The sequence below is a fragment of the Heterodontus francisci genome, chromosome 1, assembly GCF_036365525.1.
Source record: "Heterodontus francisci isolate sHetFra1 chromosome 1, sHetFra1.hap1, whole genome shotgun sequence".
Taxonomy (NCBI): Eukaryota; Metazoa; Chordata; class Chondrichthyes; order Heterodontiformes; family Heterodontidae; genus Heterodontus; species Heterodontus francisci.
Window position 1 is genome coordinate 49,278,134 of NC_090371.1, and position 24,895 is coordinate 49,303,028.

The 24,895-nt window shown below is 43.4% G+C and overlaps 1 protein-coding gene across 3 annotated transcripts in view; it reads right to left on the minus strand.

Moving 5' to 3' along the window:
- dym (dymeclin) overlaps positions 1 to 24,895 on the minus strand; it is a 712,143-nt gene that overhangs the window by 400,460 nt on the left and 286,788 nt on the right. For all 3 annotated transcript variants that reach the window (XM_068030338.1, XM_068030330.1, XM_068030348.1), the window contains 2 exons: positions 22,694 to 22,872; positions 16,992 to 17,117 (listed from right to left, as the gene is read on the minus strand). In XM_068030338.1, coding sequence (XP_067886439.1) covers positions 16,992 to 17,117; positions 22,694 to 22,872 — 305 coding nt within the window. The remainder of the gene's footprint in view (positions 1 to 16,991; positions 17,118 to 22,693; positions 22,873 to 24,895) is intronic.

A 24,895-nucleotide genomic window follows, 5' to 3' on the forward strand; every position in this document is an offset into this window, starting at 1 on the left:
CAGCTAACTTTGGGCTTTTATTTAAAAAGGGAGCGAAGGATAGACAGAATAATTACAGGCCAGTCAGTTTAACATCAGTCGCAGGCAAATTATTGGAATCTATTCTGAGACAGGATAAACTGTCACTTAGAAGGGTGCAGATTAATCAAGGGTAGTCAGCATGGAAGAATTTGTCTGACCAACTTGATTGAATTTTTTGAAGTAACAAGGAAGATTGATGAGGGGAGGGGAGTGTCGTTGATGTGGTCTACATGGATTTCAGCAAGGCTTTATAGGGTCCCACATGGCAGATTGGTTAAAAAAAAAACAAGCGCCCATGGGATCGGGGGAAATGTAGAAAAGTGGATACAAAATTGGCTCAGTAGCAGGAAACAAAGAGTAATTGTTAACGGGTGTTTTTGCGACTGGAGGGCTGTTTCCAGTGGGTTCTGTAAGGCTCAGTACTAGGTACTCTGCTTTTTGTGGTATATATTAATGATTTGGACGTAAATGTTGGGGGCATGATCAAGAAGTTTGCAAACGACTAAAAAATTGGCCATGTTGTTGATAGTGAGAAGGAAAGCTGTAGGCTGCAGTAAGATATCGATGGACTGGTCAGGTGGACAGAAAAGTGGCAGATGGAATTCAACTTGGAGAAGTATGAGGTGATGCATTTGGGGAGGACAAGCAAGGCAAAGGAATACACGATTAATGGGAAAATACTGAGAGGTGTAGAGGAAGTGAGGGACCTTGAACTGAATGTCCACAGATCCCTGAAGGAAGGAGGACAGGTCAATAAGATGGTTAAGAAGGCACATGGAATTCCTTCCTTTATTAGCCAAGGTATAGAATATAAGAGCAGGGAGGTCGGTTATGCTGGAATTGCATAAATCATTGGTTAGGCGACAACTTAAGTACTGTGTTCAGTTCTGGTCACCTCATCACAGAAAGGATGTAATTGCACTCGACAGGGTCCAGAGGAGATTTATGAGGATATTGCAAAAATGCAGCTATGAGGAAAGATTGGATAGCCTGGGGTTGTTCTCCTTGGAACAGAGAAGGCTGAGAGGAGATTTGATTGAAATGTACAAAATTGTGAGGAGCCTGGATCAAGTGGATGTGAAGGGCCTATTTACCTGAGCAGAGAGGTCAGTGACTAGGGGGGCATAGATTTAAAGTGATTGGTAGGAAGATTAAAGGAGAGATGAGGAAAAGTTTTTCACTCAGAGGGTGGTGGGGGTCTGGAACGCACTGCCTGAAAGGGTAGTAGAGACAGAAACCCCCAACTCATTGAAAAGGCGTCTGGATATGCACCTTAAGTGCCGTAACCTGCAGGGCTTATGGACCAAATGCTGCAAGGTGGGGTCGGACTGCGTGGCTCATTTTTCAGCTGGTGCAGACACGATGGGCCAAATGGCCTCTTTCCGTGCTGTAAACTTTCTATGATTCTATAATGATGGGCAAATTGTACATGCCAATTCTTTCTTTAATTTAAAAATAAGTATCTGGATAGGGCCATCTTTTGCATTCTCCAACAGGTAAACATCAAAGTAACATTCTGCTCTCAGCCAAGTGATGAGGTCATAACTTGCTGATATCCAGATTCCTTAACTTAGAAAACTTATAACTAGGTCAACTTGCTCCAGACAAATGTATCATTTATAATGGTTTCATAAAATCATACAAATGGCCAGATTATATCAGTTCAAAAAGGATTTTTCCGCATTATGTAGTATTTTCACCTATCGAATTTTTTTCTCCCTTTTTGTTTTGAAGGCACACACATATGGCAAGATACAGTTCCACAGACTAACACTACGCCAGGACATCACCCGAGATCTGCATGATGTTCCTTGGCAGGCTATTAAACCACGGGGGCATTAAAGCAAAGTATAGCCCTTCCATATCTCCATGTGCATCCAAAAATCCAATTTACCACCAGAAGTCACAAAAAGGTAGTTAGTAATGGGAATTTTGGGTGACTTCCCCTTAGCATGGAGGCATATGTCAGTTGCAGCTGCCTAGCAATTTTTTTTGTTCATGTCATGGGGCCATCGCTGGCAAGGGTAGCATTTCTTGCCCATCCTAATTGCTCGAGAGTGTGATGGTTAGCCACGTACTCCCACAGTGCTGTTCAGTAGGGAGTTCCAGGATTTTGACCCAGCAACAACGAAAGATCAGCAATTTACTTTTAAGTCAGGATGGTGTGTGACTTGGAGGGGAAAACTTGCAGGTGGTGTTGTTTCCATGTGCCTGCTTCCTTTGTTCTTCTAGGCAGTAGAGATTGGGGTTTAAAAGTTGATGCTGAAGAAGCCTTGTTGAGTTACTGCACTGGTGGTGGCTGGGGTGCCAATCAAGCAGGCTTTGTCCTGAATGGTGTTGAGCTTCTTGAGTGTTGTTGAAGCTGCAGACATCCAGGCAAGTGGGGGGTATTCCACCACACTCCTGACTTGTGCCTTGCAGACAGGGAAAGGCTTTGGGGAGTCAGGAGGTAAATTACTTGCCACAGAACACCCAGCCTCTGACCTGTTCTTGCAACCACAGTAATTGTGTGTCTGGTCCACTTAAAATTCTGCTCAATGGCGACCTCCCAGTGTGTTCATGGTGAGGGATTCAGCAATGGTAATTGAACATCAAGGGGAGATGGTTAGATTCTCTCTTGTTGGGGGTAGTAATTACCTGGCATTTGTGTGACACAAATGTAACTTGCCTCTTATCAGCCCTAGCCTGAATGTTGTCCAGATCTTGCTGCATGGACATGGTCAGTTTCATTATCTGAGGTGTTGCGAATGGAACTGAACAATGTGAAATCATCAGCGAACGCCCCCACTTCTGATCTTATGATGGAGGGAAGCTCCTTGATGAAGCAGCTGAAGATGGCTGGGCCTAGGACACTGCCTGAGGAACTCCTGCAGCAATGACCTGCAGCTGAGATGAATGGCCTCCAACAACGACAACCATCTTCCTTTGTGTTAGGTATGACTCCAACAGTGGAGAGTTTTCCCCCCAATCCCAGCTGACAAATTAATTCAGTACACACAGGGGATTTTCTCATCTGCGTGGTCCAATAGTACACCACTAAGGGAGGTGGTGGCATAGTGGTAATGTCACTGAACCTGTAATCCAAAGGCCTAGGCTAATGTCCTGCAGGTCATCGCTGCAGCTTCGAATTCCACCATGGCAGCTGAAGGCAAAGAGAAGGCATGAAAAAATATTGGCAATTAAAATCAAAGAAAACCCAAAGATGTTTTATAAATACATAAAGAGAATGGCCTATTAGAGACCAAAAAGGAAATGTGTATGTGGAGGTGGAAGACATGGGCATGGTTTTTCATGAATACTTTGCATCTGTCTTCGCACAACAGGGGGACAATGCAGGCATTTTAGTCAAGGAGAAGGAGTGTGAAATATGGGATGGAATAAATTGTGAAAGAGAAAATATTAACGGGTTTAGCATGTTTGAAGGTAGATAAATCGGCAGGCCTAGATGAAATGTATTCCACGCTGCCAAGAGAAGCAAGGGAGGAAAGAGCAGAGGCTCTGACATCATTTTCCAGTCCTCTTTCGTTACAGGTGTGGTGCTAGAGGACTGCCAACATTACACCATTGTTTAAAAACAGGAGGAAGGGATAGACTAAATAACTACAGGCCAGTCAGTCCAACCTTGCTGGTGGGCAAATTATTGGAAAAAATTCTGAGGGACAGTACAAATCATGATTTAGAAAGGGACAAATTAATCAAGGACAGCATGGATTTGCTAAGGAAAGGTGATGGCTGACTAACTTGATTCAATTATTTTGGGGAGGTAAACAAGAAAGATCAATAAAGGTAGCATGTATGCTATAATCTACATAGATTTTAGCAAGACTTTTCACAAGGTCCCATATGGCAAACTGATCAGAAACGTAAAAGCCCACTGGATCCAAGGCTGTTTTCCAGTGAGCTTCCGCAGGCCTCAGTACTGGGTGCCTTCCTTTTCATGGTATGTATCAGTGCTTTGGAATTAAATGTAGGGGGACATGATTCAGAAGTTTGCAGATGATACAAAAATTGATTGTGTGGTTGAAAGTGAGGAAAAATGCTGTAGACTGCAGGAAGGTATCAACAGACTGCAAATGGAATTCAATCTGGAGAAGTGAGGGTAAAGCATTTGGGGAAAGCAAACAAGGCAAGAGAATACACAATAAATGGTAAGATACTGAGAAGTGTAGAGGAATAGAGGGACTGTGGAGTGCATGTCCACAGACCCCTAAAGGTAGCAGGACAGGTACTTATGGTGGTTAGAAGGCATACAGGATACTTTCCTTCCATAGCCAAGGCCTAGGGTATAGGAGCAGGGAGGTAATATTAGAACTGTATAAAACACTAGCTCGGCCACAGCTAGGGTACTGCATACAGTTCTGACTACTACATTATAGGAAGGATGTGATCACACTAGAGAGATTACAGAGGAGATTTACGAAATGTTGCTGGATTGTGTATTTTCTTGCCAGGAATGGAGAATTTTAGCTAAGAGGAAAAATTGGATAGATTAGGCAGCATCTGTAGAGAAACACATTTAATGTTTCAGGTAGACAACCTTTTATCAGAACTGGGAAAAGTTATAAATATAATGGGTCTTAACCAAGTGAAAAGGGGGAGGGTGGGAAAAAGAACAAAAGGTAAGGTCTGTGATAGAGCGGAAGGTAGAAAAGATTAAAAGACAAGAGTTAGTGGTACACGGCCAAAGGGAGTGGTGAAGGCACAAGCAACGAAACACGATCTTATACCGAGAGGAAGTGTGAATGGCAGAAGGATGAACAGTTGCTGTCCAAAATCAAAACCAAGAGAAAAACCAAATCTGCAAAGAGAAAGGAAACAAATTGGGGACAGGGGTTACCGTCTGAAATTGTTGAACTCAATGTTGAGTCCAGAAGGTTACAAAGTACCTAATCGAAAGATATGGTGCTGTTTCTTGAGCTTACATTGAGCATCATTAGAACACTGCAGACAGCAGAGGACAAGGATGCCAACGTGACAACAAGGTGAAGAATTAAAATGACAGGCGACCGGAAGCTCGGGGCAACACTTGTGGACTTAAACAGAGCAGAAAGCAGTCACCCAATCTGTGTTTGGTCTCCCCAATATAGAGCAGACCACACTGTGAGCAGCAAACATAAGTGTACTTTCGTAAACTAAGTGCCATTTCACGAGTATTTCGATTCACTCCAATTCGATTCACTCTGCGTGATATCAAAAAACGACTGAAGGCACTGGATACTGCAAATGCTATGGGTCCTGACAATATTCCGGCAATAGTACTGAAGACCTGTGCTCCAGAACTTGCCGCACCCCTAGCCTAGCTCTTCCAGTACAGCTACAACACTGGCATCTACCCGGCAATGTGGAAAATTGCTCAGGTATGTCCTGTACACAATAAGTAGGACAAGTCCAACCCAGCCAATTACTGCCCCATCAGTCTACTCTCAATCAGCAGCAAAGTGATGGAAGGTGTCATCAACAGTGCCATCAAGCAGCGCTTGCTTAGCAATAACCTGCTCAGCGATGCTTAGTTTGGGTTCCGACAAGGCAACTCAGCTCATTACAGCCTTGGTTCAAATATGGACAAAAGAGATGAACTCGAGAGGTGAGGTGAGAGTGACTGCCCTTGACATCAAGGCAGCATTTGGCCAAGCATGGCATCAAGGAGGCCTAGCAAAACTGGAGTCAATGGGAATCAGGGGTAAAACTCTCTGCTGGTTGGAGTCATACCTAGCGGAAAGGAAGACGGCTGTGGTTGTTGGAGGGCAATCATCTGAGCTCCAGGACATCAATGCACGAGTTCCTCAGGGTAGTGTCCTAGGCCCAACCATCTTCAGCTGCTTCATCAATGACCTTCCTTCCATCATAAGGTCAGAAGTGGGGATGTTTGCTGATGATTGCACAATGTTCAGCACCATTCGTGACTCCTCAAATACTGAAACAGTCCGTGTAGAAATGCAGCAAGACGTGGACAATATCCAGGCTTGGGCTGATAAGTGGCAAGTAACATTTCTGCCACACGAATGCTAGGCAATGACCATCTCCAACAAGAGAGAATCTAAATCTAACCATCTCCCCTTGACATTCAATGACATTACCATCGCTGAATCCCCCACCATCAACATCCTAGGGGCTACCATTGACCAGAAACTGAACTGGAGTAGCCATATAAATACCGTGGCTACAAGAGCAGGTCAGAGGCTAGGAATCCTGCGGCGAGTAACTCACCTCCTGACTCCCCAAAGCCTATCCACCATCTACAAGGCACAAATCAGGAGTGTGATGGAATACTTTCCACTTGCCTGGATGGGTGCAGCTCCAACAACAGTCAAGAAGCTCGACACCATCCAGCACAAAGCAGCCCACTTGATTGGCACACCATCCACAAACATTCACTCCCTCAACCACCGACGCACAATGGCAGCAGTGTGTACCATCTACAAGATGCACTGCAGCAATGCACCAAGGCTCCTTAGACAGCACCTTCCAAACCTGCGACTTCTACCACCTCGAAGGCCAAGAGCAGCAGATGCATGGGAACATCACCACCTGCAAGTTCCCCTCCAAGTCACACACCATCCTGACTTAGAACTATATTGCCGTTCCTTCACTGTCACTGGGTCAAAATCCTGGAACTCCCTTCCCAACAGCACTGTGGGTGTACCTACCTCACATGGACTGCAGCGGTTCAAGAAGGCAGCTCACCACCACCTTCTCAAGCACAATTTGGAATGGGCAATAAATGCTGGCCTGGCCAGCGACGCCCACATCCCATGAACAAATTTAAAAAAAAATTTGGACCCAAGGTGGCAAGGAGAGGGGAGGTGAAAAGACAGGTGTTGCATCTCCTGCGTTTACATGGAAAGGTGCCATGGAAAGGGGTGTGTGTGTTGGGGGTGATTGATGAGTGGACCAGGATGTCACAGAGGAAACCGTCCCTCCAGAATACTGCAAGGGGAGGGAATGATGTGTTTCATGGTGGCACCATGCTGGAGATGGCAGAAATGGAGGAGGATGTCCCTTGAATATGAAGGCTGATGGGGTGGTAGGTGAGGACAAGGGGAACCCCATCATTGTCCTGGTAGGGAGGGGAAGTACTGACAGCAGAAGTGCGGGAAATAGGACAGACATAGTCGAGAGCCCCGTCAACCACAGTGGGAGGAAATGCTCAGTTGAGGAAAAAGGAAGACATATCAAAAGCGCTGGCATGGAAGGTTGCATCATAACAGATGCGACAGAAATGCAGAAGCAGGGAGAATAGAATTTAGTCCTTACTGGAAGCAGGGTGTGAGAGGAAGCTATGGGAGTCAGTCATTTATGACTTAGGAGGCCATTCAGCCCATCGAGTCCATGCTGGCTCTCCGTGGAGCAATCCAGTTAGTCCCACTCCCCCCCAGTCAATCCCCTAGCCCTGCAAGTTTATTTCCTTCGAATGCTCATTCTATTTTCTTTTGAAATCATTATTGTCGCCGTTTCCACCACCCTCATGGGAGACACTGAGCCTACCTCCACAAATGGAGACCAAGTAGTTGAGGAACGGAAGAGTCAGAGATGGATCATGTGAAGGTGAGAGATGGGTAAAAATTGGAAGCAAAGCTGTTGAAATTTTCCAGTTCAAGGTGAGTGCAGGAAACAGCACCAATACAGTCATTAATGTATGGAAAAAGAGGTGAGGGAGGGGGCATGAGTAGGACTAGAAAAAGGCAGACATAACTAGGACCCTTGAGAGCACCCATAGCAACACGTTTTATTTGGAGGAAGTCAGTGGAGTTGAAGGAGAAATTGTTCAATGTGAGAACAAGTTGAGCAAGGCAGAGGTGGGTGGTGATGGATGGAGACTGACTGGGCCTCCGTTCAAGGAAGCAGAAAACTCTCAGACTGCCCTGGTGGGTATTGGAGGTGTCAAGAGATTGAATGCCCATGGTGAAGGACAGAGGATTAGGGATTGGAAATTGTTAAAGTGATGGTAGGCACTGGAAGAATCACGGATGTAAGGTGGAAAGAGACTGGACAAGGGAAGAAAAAAATAGTTGAGATTGAAAGAAATCAGTTCAATGGGGCAAGAGCAGGCTGAAACAATAGATCTACCAGGGCAGTCCTGTTTGCGAATCCTGGGAAGGTGGTAGAAGCGCACTGTTCAGGGCTGGGAGCTATGAGTTTAGAGGCCAAGCAGAGAATATCTCCAGAGGAGATGAAATCAGTGACAGATCTGGAGATGATGGCCTGATGTCCGGTGGTGGAGTTATGTTCCGGAGGGGATATAGGAGGAAGTGTCGGAGAGTTGGGGTTCGAGCTCTGCAAGGTCAGTGCGCTAGACAACAGCACCATCCCCGTCAGCAGGTTTGATGACAATGTTGGGGTTGGACCTAAGAAAACGCAGTGTAGCATGTTCAGGGGGTGACTGGTTAGAGTCAGTGAGGGGAGAGAGAAATTGAGGTAGCCAAAACCACAGTTACAGTTCTCAATGAAAAGATAGGGTAAAAGGCCCAGGTGGAGGGAGAATACTGGAGACGGGTAAAAGGGCCCACTAGCCAAAGAAGGTGCAGTTGCAAAGGCAACAGAAAAAGAGCTCAGCATTGTGCCAAACTTAAAATTCATTGAGGTGTTTTGGAGGGCAGGGGTGGGGTTGGTCACAAGAGCATGAAGCTGAGGCCTTTGCTAAGGACAAACCATTCAGAGTTAGAGAGCGGAAGGTTAGGGTATCGTTAATACACAGCAAGGGGTAAGATTGGAAGAAGGGATGGGGTCATAGGGAAATGAAGGGGAAGAAAAGATCCAGAGGAGCATCGGTACCCATGAGTTGTTAAAGCTTGCGATCCTTCACACCTGAAGGGAAGCCAATAAGTTTTCTTGTTCAAGTGTTGGAAGAGACAAAGGATGAAATGAAACAACTGTCCAAGATGGCTTTCAGATAGAGCACGTTAGTGCTGCTGAAGAGAGAGAAGTCAAGAGTGTGAATATGGCAGTGCATGGCACTGAGTGTGGCTCTCAGCTTGCAACAAGAACAGCTGTTCAAGGAATGCTGAATGTCTAGGAGATATCTGTAATCGTGGATGACTCCCAAACAAAGGGTTAAATTTCAGTTGGAATTCATGTGGAACAAGTCGGAGCCGGAGACAGCTGTTGAGCAAAATGTGGCTGTGAAAGCGAGTTTCGGTAGATATCTAATCAAACACAAGAAGGGCAGCATAGTGGTGCAGTGGTTAGCACCGCAGCCTCACAGCTCCAGCGAACCGGATTCGCTTCTGGGTACTGCCTGTGCGGAGTTTGCAAGTTCTCCCTGTGTCTGCGTGGGTTTTCGCTGGGTGCTCAGGTTTCCTCCCACAGCCAAAGACTTGCAGGTTGATAGGTAAATTGGCCATTATAAATTGCCCCTAGTATAGGTAGGTGGCAGGGGAATTGAGAGAAGGTGGGGATGTGGCCAGAATATGGGATTAATGTAGGATTAGTATAAATGGGTGGTTGATGGTCGGCACAGACTCAGTGGGCCGAAGGGCCTGTTCCAGTGCTGTATCTCTAAATAAAAAAGGGAAATAGGAAGCAATGAAAGCGAACGAGGTAGAAGAGACAAAGGGAAATCCAGTCAGAAAAAACAGAGCTTCAAGGAGGGCATTCCTAGAAGAGAAGCAGCAGTGAATTAAACACCAATACAGCTGATGCTGCAAATCTGAAATAAAAACTGCTCACAATGTGGTCTCCTCCACATTGGGTAACCTCTTTGTGGAGCACCTCCGCCTGAACAGTGAAACTGAAAAGCTCCAGCCATGCCTAGGTGAGAGGATGGTGCTCAAAGCACTTCTTCTGAAAGTGCATTTTCACTGCAATACAGGTGATTGCTAACTTCTTGGAAGTCAGTTCATCTGTCTTGAACTTCACTCACCTTCAGCTGCACTTCTGCCTTCAGAACAGCAGGAGAGCAGCTTATACAGCTCTACCTTGCACCTCTGATGAGGAGTATGAAGAACAGCAGCACCAGCAGGAGCAACACCCGCCATAGCACCAGCTGCCTTCTCAGCCACATGCCAGATGGTGATGTGAGCAGGTGGCTGCAAAATAATGAGTAGAGCTGAAAAGTGTGTTGACCTTTAGAGATACAGCACTGAAACAGGCCCTTCAGCCCACCGAGTCTGTGCCGACCATCAACCACCCATTTATACTAATCCTACACTAATTCCATATTCCTACCACATCCCCACCTGTCCCTATATTTCCCTACCACCTACCTATACTAGGGGCAATTTATAATGGCCAATTTACCTATCAACCTGCAAGTCTTTTGGCATGTGGGAGGAAACCGGAGCACCCGGAGGAAACCCACGCAGACACAGGGAGAACTTGCAAACTCCACACAGGCAGTACCCAGAATTGAACCCGGGTCGCTGGAGCTGTGAGGCTGCGGTGCTAACCACTGCGCCACTGTGCCGACCTGAGGAGTGCTGCGCAGCAGAATGCTGGGAAAGTCAGAGTGTGGGGCTTGATACCTGGAAGTGTTATGCCACTCACCTTTCCTGCCCTCTTGGCATCCAAGAGCCTCTTGTTACACCGTTACCAGCCTGGAAAGACCACAGTCCTGCTGCTGAGCCCCTTGGCCTCTTTCATGCAAGCATGCTCGGTTTGGGAGGTTGGCCTCTTCCTCCTATCCTTGGGAGAGGTCACCTCACTGCAGTTCCTCAGATTCCTCAGCAGTGTCTCCAGGTAAGAGTGAGACACCTGGGGATCAGTGTTCCCAGTCTCCTCTCCATTCCTGTGGTTGCTGCAGCCTCAGGAATCCATGTCCAGTTGAGCCTAATGAATCACCCTTTAATTAGAAATCCTTTCATTGACAGATTTGGCACGTCGTCCCGCCATCCTCTCTGATTGGTGCGGAAACCCAGAAGCCAGTTGCTAATGCCATGGCTCAATTAAAGAGCCACAACAAAGCCTACTCCATAAGCAATCGGGTTCCCAATCCACTACAGATCCCGCCATTTTCCCAGGGACTAATAAACAATTCCACCCAATATGTTTTGTTCAAAGTAATGCAAGTTTTCTCCTCACAGAAACAGTTGAGATTTTACAATAAATCAACACTGCAAAGTTAAATCAATCACTCTTGGCACTAACTTCTATTGTTCTAGAAGATTTCTATTATATTATCCCAAGTAAGAGCTGCTAAAAATTATTTCAATGAGAAAAGTACAATTAACAGGTAAATACAATATAAAATTCTAACAGGTTAAAATAATAGTAGTAACGATAGGATAGAATAAGGTCTTCATAACATATGTTCAGCAAGTGTCCGGAGTGCTCCCACCACAAAATTTCTCTTTTCCTCTTTCAACTTTCTCTCAGTTCTCAAATTTTCTATTTCTAAAAACCGTACATAGCCCCTCTAACAATTGGCAACCTGCCCACTTAAGAGTGCAGCGACACACCTATAGTTTTTAAACTGTTGTAAAACTAATCCGGTGAGATTTTTTTTTTAATTAACACATAGACTTTGATGTTGCTATGAATTAAAATGGTTTCCTTGATGGTTAAGTAAATGGAGAGCGTGGTGACATTCTGAGTCACATAGTCCAGGAAGGTTCCATGCTCATAGGAACATGTGAGGGAAAGCCCTTCTAATCCCTCCTGAATGGTGAACCCAAATATTAGCCTCGAAATCAGTTTTTTTTAAAACTGTGATCTGGGTCAGTAGAGGCAGTTATGCTGGGTCGCTATCCCTTCTTTCATCCATCTGTAGCAGGGATGAGATACATGTAACCAAACGGTGTTTAAAATTCAAAAGCATGGGTGCAATTGGTCGAGGGCGATCAACTGCTATATGGAAACTGGCCTCTTTGAAAACAGGTCATTTTCTTAATTCTTTAAAGTTGATGCTGTGGCAGAACCAATCGGCTTACTCTGTGGCAAAGTGCCAAAGCAAGCCTCCAACTGCCCCAAGGCTAGTGCCCAGTTGCACCATAAATGGCGCTTTTCAAGTCTACTGGTCAGGTTATCTTAACATTCATCATTCAAGTAAAGAACTTCTTCCTGATATTTTCTTTAAAAAAAATTACTTTTCAATAATTTCATTTATGTTCTTCGGCCCTACTTGTCAACTATGAAGTAGTAATCTGGGTTTTCAACTATACATAATTTATTTTACATAATTTGTTGGGTTGCCCCTACTAAGAGCTGCTAAAACTTATTTCAATGAGAACAGTAGAAAGTGCAATTGACAGGTATATACAATATAAAATTTGAACAGGTTTAATAAGGAAGGTAGACCTAAAAATTCTGCTCCTAATTCTAATTCCTAATAGCATGAAAGATGACAAACAAGTGTTTGCCAATGCCACCACAGCATAAATCGTTTTGCCTCTCAATTCTTTTCAAGAAACCAGAGGGATAAGGTGAGCTACTAAAGCACGTTTTTGGTAATTATTCTTAAGGACTTGTCTATGACTTGCTGTCCAGCTCCTAGCCACCCCTTGCCAATAATGCGTTTGAATAGGCTTCTGATGATTTTCCTTGCCTCTGTTTAAGTTAAGACTCTCACTAGAATCATTGCATATGAATATCTGAAATTAGTCAATTGTACTAATCATGGTATCACAAACTTAAATGTTATTGTTTGAATATGTAGCACAATTTTGTTTAACAATTATAAATTATAGTTCTCAACTCTATTTTTGCTTCATATTTTACCTAACAATGTAATTAAAAAGCTCTAGTTTTTTTTTAAACGCAAATTTTCAATGGCTGCACTCCATAAATATAGCAAGTATTAGCAGTTACTGGTTATGCTGGTTCATTACAAAATGCTAAATATTTTCTAGTTTAAGGAAAATCATAATTTGTGGAATTGCAATCCAAGATCAGAATTCTCCAGCCGTGCTAACTGCAACAGACCTGCAAGAATGCCAAGAGAAATTATTTTATTTTTGTCATCGTGTTTATTATGTGGTTGTGCATGGTAAAACATTCGCTGTTAGCAGCAAATGTCTGTATTGTGCGTTGATTGATCAGATTGGGCATTCATCAGAGTACAACCACAAATTGTGAGAATGGTTTATACACGAACTATTTAGCTTGTATGTCAGTTTATATTCTTGCCTGGAAGAATGTGGTATTGCAGCCAAGATGAAATACGGAGCAGGCTGGGTGGGGTGGTGAAGTGGGGGGGGTAGAAGCGCTGGCAGAGCGAGAGTGGCGGGGAGAAGCCTGCTAGGTCTCAGAATTTACAGTCTTCTCCACCCCATGAAATGGGAGATGGCGGTGAAGCTTGAATGACTTAGGACCTAAAGCAAATACTACATTTGATCATACTGAAGAATTAAACATGATTTGTCTGCTTAAAAATATTTTCAAAGCTGTCCTGACATTTCAGTTGGCAAGTACATGGCCCACTACAGAACTGAACCAAACAGACCAGAAAGGACACAGGCTTAATCCCTATCCCCAGAGGGGTTAGTATAAAATGTCCTTCGTATTTTCTAAAATAAAAAAGTGTAGCTTATTTTCACTTTATTATTAAGAAAGCTTTTGGGCCAACCATCAAGAAGATCACCCCCGTCAAGTCTAAATTAGGGGAAACCATCACTGCCCAATGCAACCAAATGGACCGCTGGGTGCAGCACTACCTAGAACTGTACTCCAGGGAAAATGTTGTCACTGATACCGCCCTCAATGCAGCCCAGTCTCTGCCAGTCATGGATGAGCTGGATGAACAGCCAACAAAAATCGGAGCTCAGTAATGCCATCGATTCTCTAGCCAGCAGAGAAGCCCCTGGAAAGAACGGCATTACCCCTGAAATAATCAAGTGTGCCAAGCCTGCTATACTCTCAGCACTCCATGAACTGCTTTGCCTGTGCTGGGTTGAGGGAGCAGTACCACAGGACATGCGCGATGCCAATATCATCACCCTCAATAAGAACAAGCGTGGCCGCGGTGACTGCAACAACTACCGTGAAATCTCCCTGCTCAGCATAGTGGGGAAAGCCTTCGCTCGAGTCGTTTTAAACAGACTCCAGAAGCTGGCAGAGCGCATCTACCCTGAGGCACAGTGCAGCTTTCGAGCAGAGAAATCCACCATTGACATGCTGTTCGCCCTTCGCCAGCTACAGGAGAAATGCCGCGAACGTTGCCTTCATAGATCTCACCAAAGCCTTTGACCTCGTCAGCAGACATGGTCTCTTCAGACTCTTAGCAAAGACTGGATGTCCACCAAAGCTACTAAGTAACATCACCTCGTTCCATGACAATATGAAAGTCACAATTCAGCATAACGGTGCCTCATCAGACCCCTTTCCCATCCTGAGTGGTATGAAACAGGGCTGTGTTCTTGCACCTACACTGTTAGGGATGATCTTCTCACTGCTGCTCTCTCATGGGTTCAAGTCTTCAGAAGAAGGAATTTTCCTCCACACAAGATCAGACAACAGGTTGTTCAACCTTGCCCGTCTCAGACCGAAGACCAAAGTACGGAAAGTCCTCATCAGGGAACTCCTCTTTGCTGACGATGCTGCATTAACATCCCACACGGAAAAGTGTCTGCAAAGACTCATCGACAGGATTGCGGCTGCCTGCAACGAATTTGGCCTAACCATCAGCCTCAAGAAAATGAACATCATGGAATAGGACATCAGAAATGCTCCATCCATCAATATTGGTGACCACGCTCTAGAAGTGGTTCAAGAGTTCACCTACCTAGGCTCAACCAGCACCAGTAACCTGTCTCTCTATACAGAAATCAACAAGCGCATGGGAAAGGCGCCAGCTGCTATGTCCAGACTGGCCAAGAGGGTGTGGGAAAATGGCGCACTGACACGGAACACAAAAGTCTGAGTGTTTCAAGTCTGTGTCCTCAGTACCTTGCTCTACGGCAGCGAGGCCTGGACAATGTATGTCAGCCAAGAGCGACGTCTCAACTCATTCAATCTTTGCTGTCTCCAGAGGATCCTTGGCATCAGGTGGCAGGACCGTATCTCCAACACAGAAGCCCTTGAAGCAGCCAACATCCCCAGCATGAACGCCCTACTGAGTCAGCGGCGCTCGAGATGGCTTGGCCATGTGAGCCGCATGGAAGATGGCAGGATCCCCAAGGACGTATTGTACAGCGAGCTCGTCACTGGTATCAGACCCACCGGCCGTCCATGTCCCCGCTTTAAAGACATTTGCAAACGCGACATGAAGTCCTGCGACACTGACCACAAGTCGTGGGAGTCAGTTGCCAGCAATCGCCAGAGCTGGCGGACAACTATAAAGGGCTGAAGAGTGTCGAGTCGAAGAGACTCAGCAGTTGGCAGGAAAAGAGACAGAAATGTAAGGAGAGAGCCAACTGTGTAACACCCCGGCCACCAACTTCACCTGCAACACCTATGGAAGAGTCTGTCACTCTAGAATTGGCCTTTATAGCCACTCCCGGCACTGCTCCACAAACCACTGACCACCTCCAGGCGCTTACCCATTGTCTCTCAAGACAAGGAGGCCAAAAAGGAAAGGATTATTGGGAAGCTAGGCAGATTTCTTTCATGGCACAAATGCAGTGCAGGTCTTTTTTGGGAGAATAGCAGCTTGCTAAGTTAGCTATTTTTCATGCAAAATGTTAGAAGTTCCAATGCCCTGCTTAAACTGAACTTTTTTTCTTGGTAGTAGTTAAGTAAACAGGTTTAATGAAACTGCAATGTACTCCCCTCCTGAATTATCGTTTCATGGGTGGCAGTAACTGGGCAAAGTGGTCATTCTTCACATATGAACTTGAACTGAATTGAGCAGGCTATTCAACAGTCACAGCTGAGCCTGACCTTGCCCTTACCTAAAATTTGTACATTTATACTTTTGACCAAAGAGATTGACCCAGATGTTGCAATAGTAATGACAATGAAACTGTCATTCTTCTGAAACGGAGAGCAACCTCTGGAGTCTGCACATGTGCTGGTGCCAGTGATTCCATGCTTCTCCATGTTGAAGTCCCTTCAGTCTGCAATCAATTAGAAATCTCTGAACTGACGAGAAACTTCCCTTTTATGGCATTAAGTTCACTGTAAAAGCCCTTGAAAAAGTTAGACCCTGTTGAATGAGATGTAACTGGGTTTTTAACAGCATACTAAGTTCATAATTATTGCTGAACAGCCTCAATGACCCTGAAAAACGAATTTTATATTTATGGACTGTCAAATTTAAGTGCCTTTATATTTCAGCTTCTACCTTAATTGCATGTGTATGGACCAATCATTTATTTTGCTCTCTGTAAAATGCAATCAAAAGTGAAAGGTTGTTATCTTGAGAATGCTTTATTGCAACCAGTTGCTTATACTGCTATGATGATATCACTGTTGCTCAATGCCTGGAGATCCTCTTGACTTGGCACCAGATTCAAATCAATGTCGGGAAAGGGGAAATCCATGCCACAAAGATGGCTAGATCTTTGCTGGCAGCTTTCTTCAAGGTCACTGGTCAGTGTCATTGCTTTGCCACTGACTGTGAAAGCAAGGGCATTATGCGGTCCCAGTTTCTGGGAGTTTGCTGTATACAAATTGGATGCCGCACTTTCTACATTCCAACAGTGACTACAATTTATACTACATTGGCTGAAAGGTGCTTTGGTTGAGGTTGGGAGAGGCATTATATAAATGTAAGTCTTTCTTTCTGTCATTTAGATGATTTACCCATAAAGGGGCACTTGAGGCCAGCTAACCCAGTGGAGAACTGGAATCGAGCCTGAACCTTGCTAGTGTGTACTACTCAGTTTCACACTGGCTAGTGTACTTATACTAACTGAACAGAGTTGTATTGTCCCAGTTTTATTTTATACTTATTTTAAATCGGTATTACATTAAAACTCCTTGGAAAAATTACTATGAATATTTTTGAAGATATATGCACTGGAATTACCATTTAAGCCTGATTTACTTCATATCTTCTTGGTCATCGAGTTACGAAACGAAATATGCACTGAACTATAGACGCTCTACAGATCAACAAAGCAGCTCATATTGGATGTACTAAAGCAACTTTAACTCACCACTTCATGAACAGAACGGTTGAATGAATCTTCCTCAGTGAGGATAAGAAGAATAATAAGCGCCATGTACACGTGGTGAGAATTCCGCTCTTCAACGCAATACAAAGTCTCAAGAATTGGAAGAACCTGCCAACCAAAGAGTCATATGTAGAGTCAGAGAGTCATTAATGGCACAGAAGGAAGCCACTCATCCCATCAAGTCCATGCCGGCTCTCCACGGAGCAATAGTCAGTCCCACACCCCTGCTCGATCCCCATAGCCTGAAAGTATATTTCCTTCAAGTGCCCATCCAATTTCCTTTTGAAATCATTGATTGGCTCCGCTTCCACCACCCTTGTGGGCAGCAAGTTCCAGGTTATTCCCACCCACTGCATAAAAAAGCTCTCTCTCACATTCCCCCTGCATCTCTTGCCCAAAGCTTTCAATCCGTGTCCCCTGGTCCTTGCACCATCAGTTAATGGGAACAGTTTTTCCTTGTCGAACTTCTCTAAGCCATTTCATAATCTTGTACACTACGCTTAAATTACCCCTCAATCTCCTTTGCTCTAAGGAGAACAAACCCAGCTTTCCCAACCCAACCTTGTAACTGAAATCCCCCATCCCTGGAACCATTCTGGTAAATCTCCTCTGCACCTTCTCAAGGACCCTCACATCCTTCCTAAAGTGTGGTGACTAGAACTAGATGCAATACTCCACTTGGGGCCTAACCAGAGCTTTATAAAGGTTCAGAATAACTTGCCTGCTTTTGTACTCTATGCCTCTATTTATGAAACCCAAATCCCACACGCTTTGCCAACCACTCTCTCACTATGTCCTGCCACCTTCAAAGATCAATACACATGCACCCTCAAGTCCCTCTGTTCCTGCACATTTCTTAAGAACGGTGCCATTAAGACTATATTGCTTCACTCTATTCCTTCTGCCAAAATGCATCACCTCACTTCTCTGTATTAAATTCCATCTGCCACTTGTCTACCCATTCTGCTGGCCTATGTCCTGTTGCAGGCAATTCGTATTACCCTCATTGTTTGCCACTCTTCCAAGTTTGGCATCATCGGCAAATTTTGAAATTCTACTCTGTATTCCAAGGTCCAAATCATTTATATTTAGCAAAAAAAGCAGTGGTCCCAGCACTGACCCTTGAACACCAGTGTCTACCATCCTCCAGTCTGAAAAACAACCATTTACCACGAATCGCTGTTTTCTGTTCTGAAAACAATTTTTTATCCAATTGGACACTGACCCTCCTATTCCATGAGTCTCAATTTTGTTAACCAGCCTTTTCTGTAGTACCTTATCAAACACTTTCTTAAAATCCATATAGACAACATCCATCGCATTTCCTTCATCAACCTTCTCTGTTACTTCATCAAAAAATTCAGTTACATTAGTCATGCATGATCTGCCTTTTACAAATCTGTGTTGGCTCTCCTTAATTAACTTAAACCTCACCAAGTGCCTGTTGATTTTTTTCCCTGATTATTGTTTCTAAAACCTTATGTACCACCAATGCTACACTAACTGGCCTGTAGTTGCTAGGACTGTCCTTGCACCCTTTCTTGAATAAGGGTGTCACATTTGCCACTGTCCAATTAATTCTTACTCATTTCCCCACCCATCTGACCTTGCTTCCACTTATCCCCTTTTCAAATAAAAGCTCTAATTTCCAGGCACTATATTTAGCAATTAACCTGAAAATTCATCCCTCAAAGAACAAAGAAAATTACAGCACAGGAACAGGCCCTTCGGCCCTCCAAGCCTGCGCCGATCCAGATCCTCTATCTAAACCTGTCGCCTATTTTCTAAGGGTCTGTATCTCTTTGCTTCCTGCCCATTCATGTATGTCTAGATACATCTTAAAAGACGCTATCGTGCCCTCCATTGCCACTTTCTCCCCTTTTCTCCTGAAAGCAGTGACTTAAGCTGCAGTATAACTTCTTGGGTCCACATGCCAATTTTCCATGTGTGAACACAGGACGCTGTCCCATTTAAAGCTGGAAAACAAATATTTTAAAAGCAGGCACATTGGTAGATTCCTCCATCCCCCTACCACCCAGATGGAATTTGGATTTTTGCCCACAATTCCACCCCTTCACACAGTTCTTAATCATGGGCATGCACAGTACAGAAAAAGGGACAGAAAAAAGAGCAATCCTCCCCAAGAAACCAGAGTAGTCATCAGAAGAGATCAGAGGTAATCCACTCTAATTAATCTTTTAGCTATAGAATAATGCATGGTCTCAAAGTCAGGAGAAAAATATATATTTTTTTAAATGCTATCTTATGACAGGAACAGACTGTATTTCCCCTTGGTGATAGTTCAGAAGGCTAGTCTTAACACTAAAACCTTTTTATTTGGTTTAGTAGGTCCATCTGAATATCTCTTTACATCACTGCCTGCAAATGCTAACTATTCATTACCCTCCACAAACGATTAGATGGTCAGTTACATGATTCAAATATTGGTCCCGGGTCAATAAACTCCAAGTTGTTTTCCCTGTTTTTCTTGTGAAGGTTGTCTCACGCTTGATACATTTTTGCAGGTGCTGCCAGACATCTTTTGTAATTTAGATTTTTTTTTTAAATATTCATTCAGGGGATGTGGGCATCGCTGGTCAGCATTTATTGCCCATCCCTAATTTCCCTCGAGAAGGTAGTGGGGAGTTGCCTTCTTGAACCACTGATGTCCTTGGGATGTAGGTACATCAACAGTGCTGTTAAGGAGTTCCAGGATCTTGACCCAGCAACAGTGAAGGAACGGTGATATAGTTCCAAGTCAGAATGGTGTGTGGCTTGGAAGGGAAATTGCAGGTGGTGTTGTTCACATGCATCTGCTGTCCTTGTCCTTCTAGGTGGTAGAGGTCACGGGTTTGGGAGGTGCTGTCAAAGGAGCCTTGGCAAGTTGCTGCACTGCATCTTGTAGAAGGTACACACTGCTGCAACTGTGCATTCTATGGTGGAGGGAATGAATGTTGAAGGTGGTGAATGGGGTGCCAATCAAGCAGATAAAGTGCCAATCTTCATATTAAAGTCTAGATAGTGAGTTCTCACAAGCTATTGGATTGTAGGGAACAATCCCAACAAATCCAGAGCAATCAACAAAGCAAACAGAATCTGGATTACTCCCCCAAAAAGCTGGGTCAATTGAATTTTTCAAGTCTGAAATTGATAGATTTTTGTTAGCTAAGGGTATCAAGGGGCTTGGGCAAAGGCCACAAAATCAAGTTGAGGTACAGATCAGCCATGATGTAATTAAGTAATGGAACAGGTTCAAAGGGATAAATGGTCTACTCCTGTTCCTGAACACTTAGCAAATACAGCAGGATATAAGTCAGAGTAGAGATAATCAAAATGCATAGTGCTGTGACCAGACTGCACCTTCAGCATTGTGTCCAGTTCTGAACACCAGGATACATGGGAGAAACACAGTTGTCACAAGCCTGAACCATCTTGTTAAAGGTCCAAGTTATGAGGAAAAGTTATAGCCCTAAAAAGGAGGCATCTGAGAGTTGGTTTTATAAATAATTATGGCAATAGAAATAGAACATTACTTCAAATTAAATTCAAATTAGTAACAAGTAAGTTTAAGAATGATATCAAGACATTCTTCTTCACACTAAGTGATTAAAATTTAGATTTCCAAACAGTGGAGGCAAAATGCCTGGAATTATTTAAGGAACAATTAGGTGCAATAATAGACATCGCAGGTGGGTGTGGATGGTGGTGACTGAATAGTCTTTCTGGATAGATAATGTATGAACCAAAATACCTTCCTGATCCATAAGGATCATGTAATAACAACCAAGCCTGGATGTGAGTGGAAAGGAAAAAGAGGGAAATCACCAAAGTTTGCACTCTTGATCACTATCCAGTGACACCTGCTGGGAAGAGACTGGAGAATAGGATTGAGGTTAAATGTGACATCCATCTGTTGAAAAGCCTCCTCACATTCAAACAAATAATCATTTGGATCAGATACCAGTGAAACTGTACCAATAAGAGATGGAGGTGGTGTTTTGGGAGAAAAGGAGGCAATATATTTAAAAGATAAACAAAAAAACTCTCATCAAATGCTTATGCATATAGGTTCCAGGACTCTTGCACAAATCCAGATTTTTTTTAATCCTAAGGAGCAATGGGCATCAGGTGTACTTGTTCAAACAGAACCACGAATGCTTGGAAGCCAATGATGGTTCCTATTTACTGAAACTATGTATTATTGTGATCCTTAAAGTAAAGGTAAAATTCATGGTGGTTAAATAAATCGCCAACCCAGCATATTTTAAAACCAAAAATCCTAAAACCCATCAAACTTAATGTCAAAATTGAAACCCCTCTCTTCATTTGACTCGTTTTATAGTGTTGTGTCATGTGTAAATTAGATAAGATAAAACAAAAAGTTTAGATTCAACTTGGGACATTAATAAATTGAGATGATAGATTCCAATCAAATTAAAAGGATGAAAAAAAATCATAATTTCAGTAACAAATCAGCTATTAGTCAGAATCTGAAGCTCACTGCTAGTAATTTATAGAAGCAGTTTTGAGATGTTCTTTTTATATCTGTGTGTTCATGAATTAAGTACCTGAAGGATGCCCAAACCTACAATCCCCTGATTTGTCAGATCATGGTTAAGCCATGGGTGTGAGAAACAATACTTCAATGACATTGCCCAAATTTGACTTTGGTAAACAGTGGGTGGACACAGGGATGCACTACAGGCAAAGTTTGTCTATATTCTGACTTAAGAGACATGTCTTGAGTTTAAATGCCTTTAGTGAGAACCAGAAAGGACCAAATAAGAAATAGAAGGAACACAAGGGTAGATATGGTGCATTAACAATGGAAAGTGCTGGAAATACTCAGGTCTGGCAGCATCTGTGGAGAGAGAAACAGAGTTAATGTTTCAGGGCTGCTGAAAGGTCATCAACCTGAAACATTAACTCTGTTTCTCTATCCACTGATGCTGCCAGACTTACTGAGTATTTCCAGTACTTTGTTTTTTTTTCAGATTTCCAGCATCCACAGTATTTTGCTTGATATGGTGGATTTGTTATTCTAGTTTACTCTGCAATCTCTTTTCCAAGAAGCTGGGGAAATCAGGAAAGGAAATACAAGATTTTTAAAAAAGTGAATAGAGAATCATGTTTGTGAAAAGGAATTTAATCAGAATGTATGGTTTGCATTTCTGTGTCCATCTTTTGTATATAACGGCAGAAAGGCAGAAGAAGCTAGAGTGTAGTAAGTTCGGCTGAGTTCCCCATCATCAGCAGTTTACAGCAAAAAAGAATTCCATTCTGTAAAATGAGAACAAAAATCATAACCTCCAATGCAAACTTTCTAAAATATCCAGTATTCAAAATTAACCCCATCAGATTTAAACCACAGCTTGTCAACAACAGACACACATTTGGGAAGTATGGGGAATCTATGTACTGCACTGGCAATGCAATGAGACCCAAAGCTTTAGTGGATCAAGACATCACTTAGTGTGGCACTTATCCCATGCTGATTAGAAGGTACTAAACTTATATTTCTCACCCGTGCAGATCTCAGCCAGGACCCAGATTGGCTGCTAAAACTGGTCTTAGCCCTTATGACTCTACCATGGGAAGAGTTAGCACCTTCAAAGGAGGAAAGAAAATTGAGGGGCAAAAAGTGCCATTCGTCTACTGCTTCAAAAAGTCTAAAGCACACTCACCAGATTCTCCACATCAGTACGGGCCAACACATATGTTCTCACATTTGGGTTCTGATGCAACAAGGTATACAGCAGAAGAGTAGCCTGGTCAGATTTCTGCTGCTCATACAGTGCTGTGTACAAACTGTTGAAATTTATCTGGAAGCCGTAGGAGTTTGGTGATTGAATGGCAGTATTATCTGAAACAAAGGATTATAAGTAAATAAACGTATCTGGCAAAATGGGACTTCAACACTGTTCTTGATTTGTAATTTCATACTGGTATCAGTCTAAATGAAAAACTACTAACGCAGTTGGCACATCACTATCACCTCAGCAAATCAATCATTTAGTGTGTATTTGGTAACCCCAGAGTAGAGAAGAATAAAATATACCAGATTAGAGGTATACATGAATTGCAGCCTCCAACAGAAGATGTATTGTGGCCCTGCTATGGGAGGAAATAGCTATCACCTCTCCTGTACAGTTGCATTGGAAAGTGCCAAATGAAAGGCATGTAAAAGTAGGGATATTGAAAAGGGGAAGGAGGTTACAACAGAGGTTTCAGTCCTTCCAGAAAGCAGAGAAGAAGGGGGGCTGGAGAAATATGCTTTGTGGTGTGACCATTTTATTAGTGGTGGAAAATGACCAGACAAATACAGAAGTCCTTAGGGCTGAAGAGAACAAGTGCACACAGATGTCTAGGCTGTGCTGATGTATTTTCCTCCCATTTCAAGACTGGTGAATACACGGTGTTCCTCTTACATTTTCACTTTTAATTTCAAATCTGCTGCTTTAGCAGCTTGTTTTTGCCCCACTTTCTGCGATTTTCCTCATTTTCTCGAGTTAGTGTGGCTTTCTCCCTCCACATTCTTTTGTTCCTTTTTAAATCTCTGCAACTTCCATTGATTTATTTTATATTTATCAGTCTGCAAGTCATTCAACACCAACTATTTTGCTTTGACTGGCATATTCTTTCTCTCTCTATATTTTTTCCTTCTTTATAAAATGCCTGTTTACCTTTCAGTCGAAATTTCTGAAGAACAGAAGACACCTGAAACATCAATACATCTTTTCTCTTTTTAGATGCTGTGTAATCTGCTGTGTACATTCAGCATTTTTTTTTATTTCAGATTTCCATCATTTAGCTTTTCCTTTTTTATTTTAAATAAAATCATTTTCCTTGTAAATCAGAACTGAACTGATTTTAAAGTACTGTTATAGAATCAGGTGATCAGTAATGACAACATACAAAAAGTAGTGGTATACGTTTTGAGGATTCGCCTGCATTTGCTTGGACATATATTCATTTAAAATATAATTCTTACTTCAATATTCCACATTTGGTAACTACCATAGAACAAAACACAGCACAGAAACAGGCCATTCAGTCCATCGTGTCTGTGCCGGCCAAAGAAGCTACCACCCAAACTAATCCCACCTTCTAGCACCTGGTTTTTAGCCCCGCAGGTTACAGCACCTTAGGTGTATGTCGAGGTACCTTTTAAAAGAACTGAGGGTCTCTGTCTCCACCATCATCCCTGGCAGTGAATTCCAGATACACACCACCCTCCGGGTGAAAAAGTTTCTCCTCATGTCCCCTCTAATCCTTCTACCAGTCACCTTAAATCTGTGTCCCCTAGTAACCGATCTCCCCCCCAGGGGAAACAGGTCCTTTCTGTCTACTCTATCTAGGCTCCTCATAATTTTGTACACCTCAATCAAATCACCCCTCAGCCTCCTCAATTCCAGGGAAAACAACCCCAACTTACCCAATCTTTCCTCATAGCTGTAACCCTCAAGCCTCGGCAACATTCTTGTAAATCTCCTCTGCACTCTCTCCAGAGCAATTATGTCCTTCCAGCAATGCAAAGAACTGCACGCAATACTCCAGCTGCGGCCTAACCAGTGCTCTGTACAGCTCCAGCATGACATCCCTGCTTTTGTACTCTATAACTCGGCCAATAAAGAAAAGCAATCCAAATGCCTTCTTCACCATGCTATCTACCTGCCCTGCCACCTGCAGGGACCTGTTGACATGCACTGCAATGTATCTCATTTCTTCTACACCTCTCAATATCCTCCCATTTATTGTATATTCCTCACTTTATTTGCCCTCCCCAAATGCATCACCTCACACTTCTCAGAATTGAATTCCATTTCCCACTTTTCCGCCCACTCAACCAAACCATTGATATCATTCCGGAGTCCACGACTCTCCCA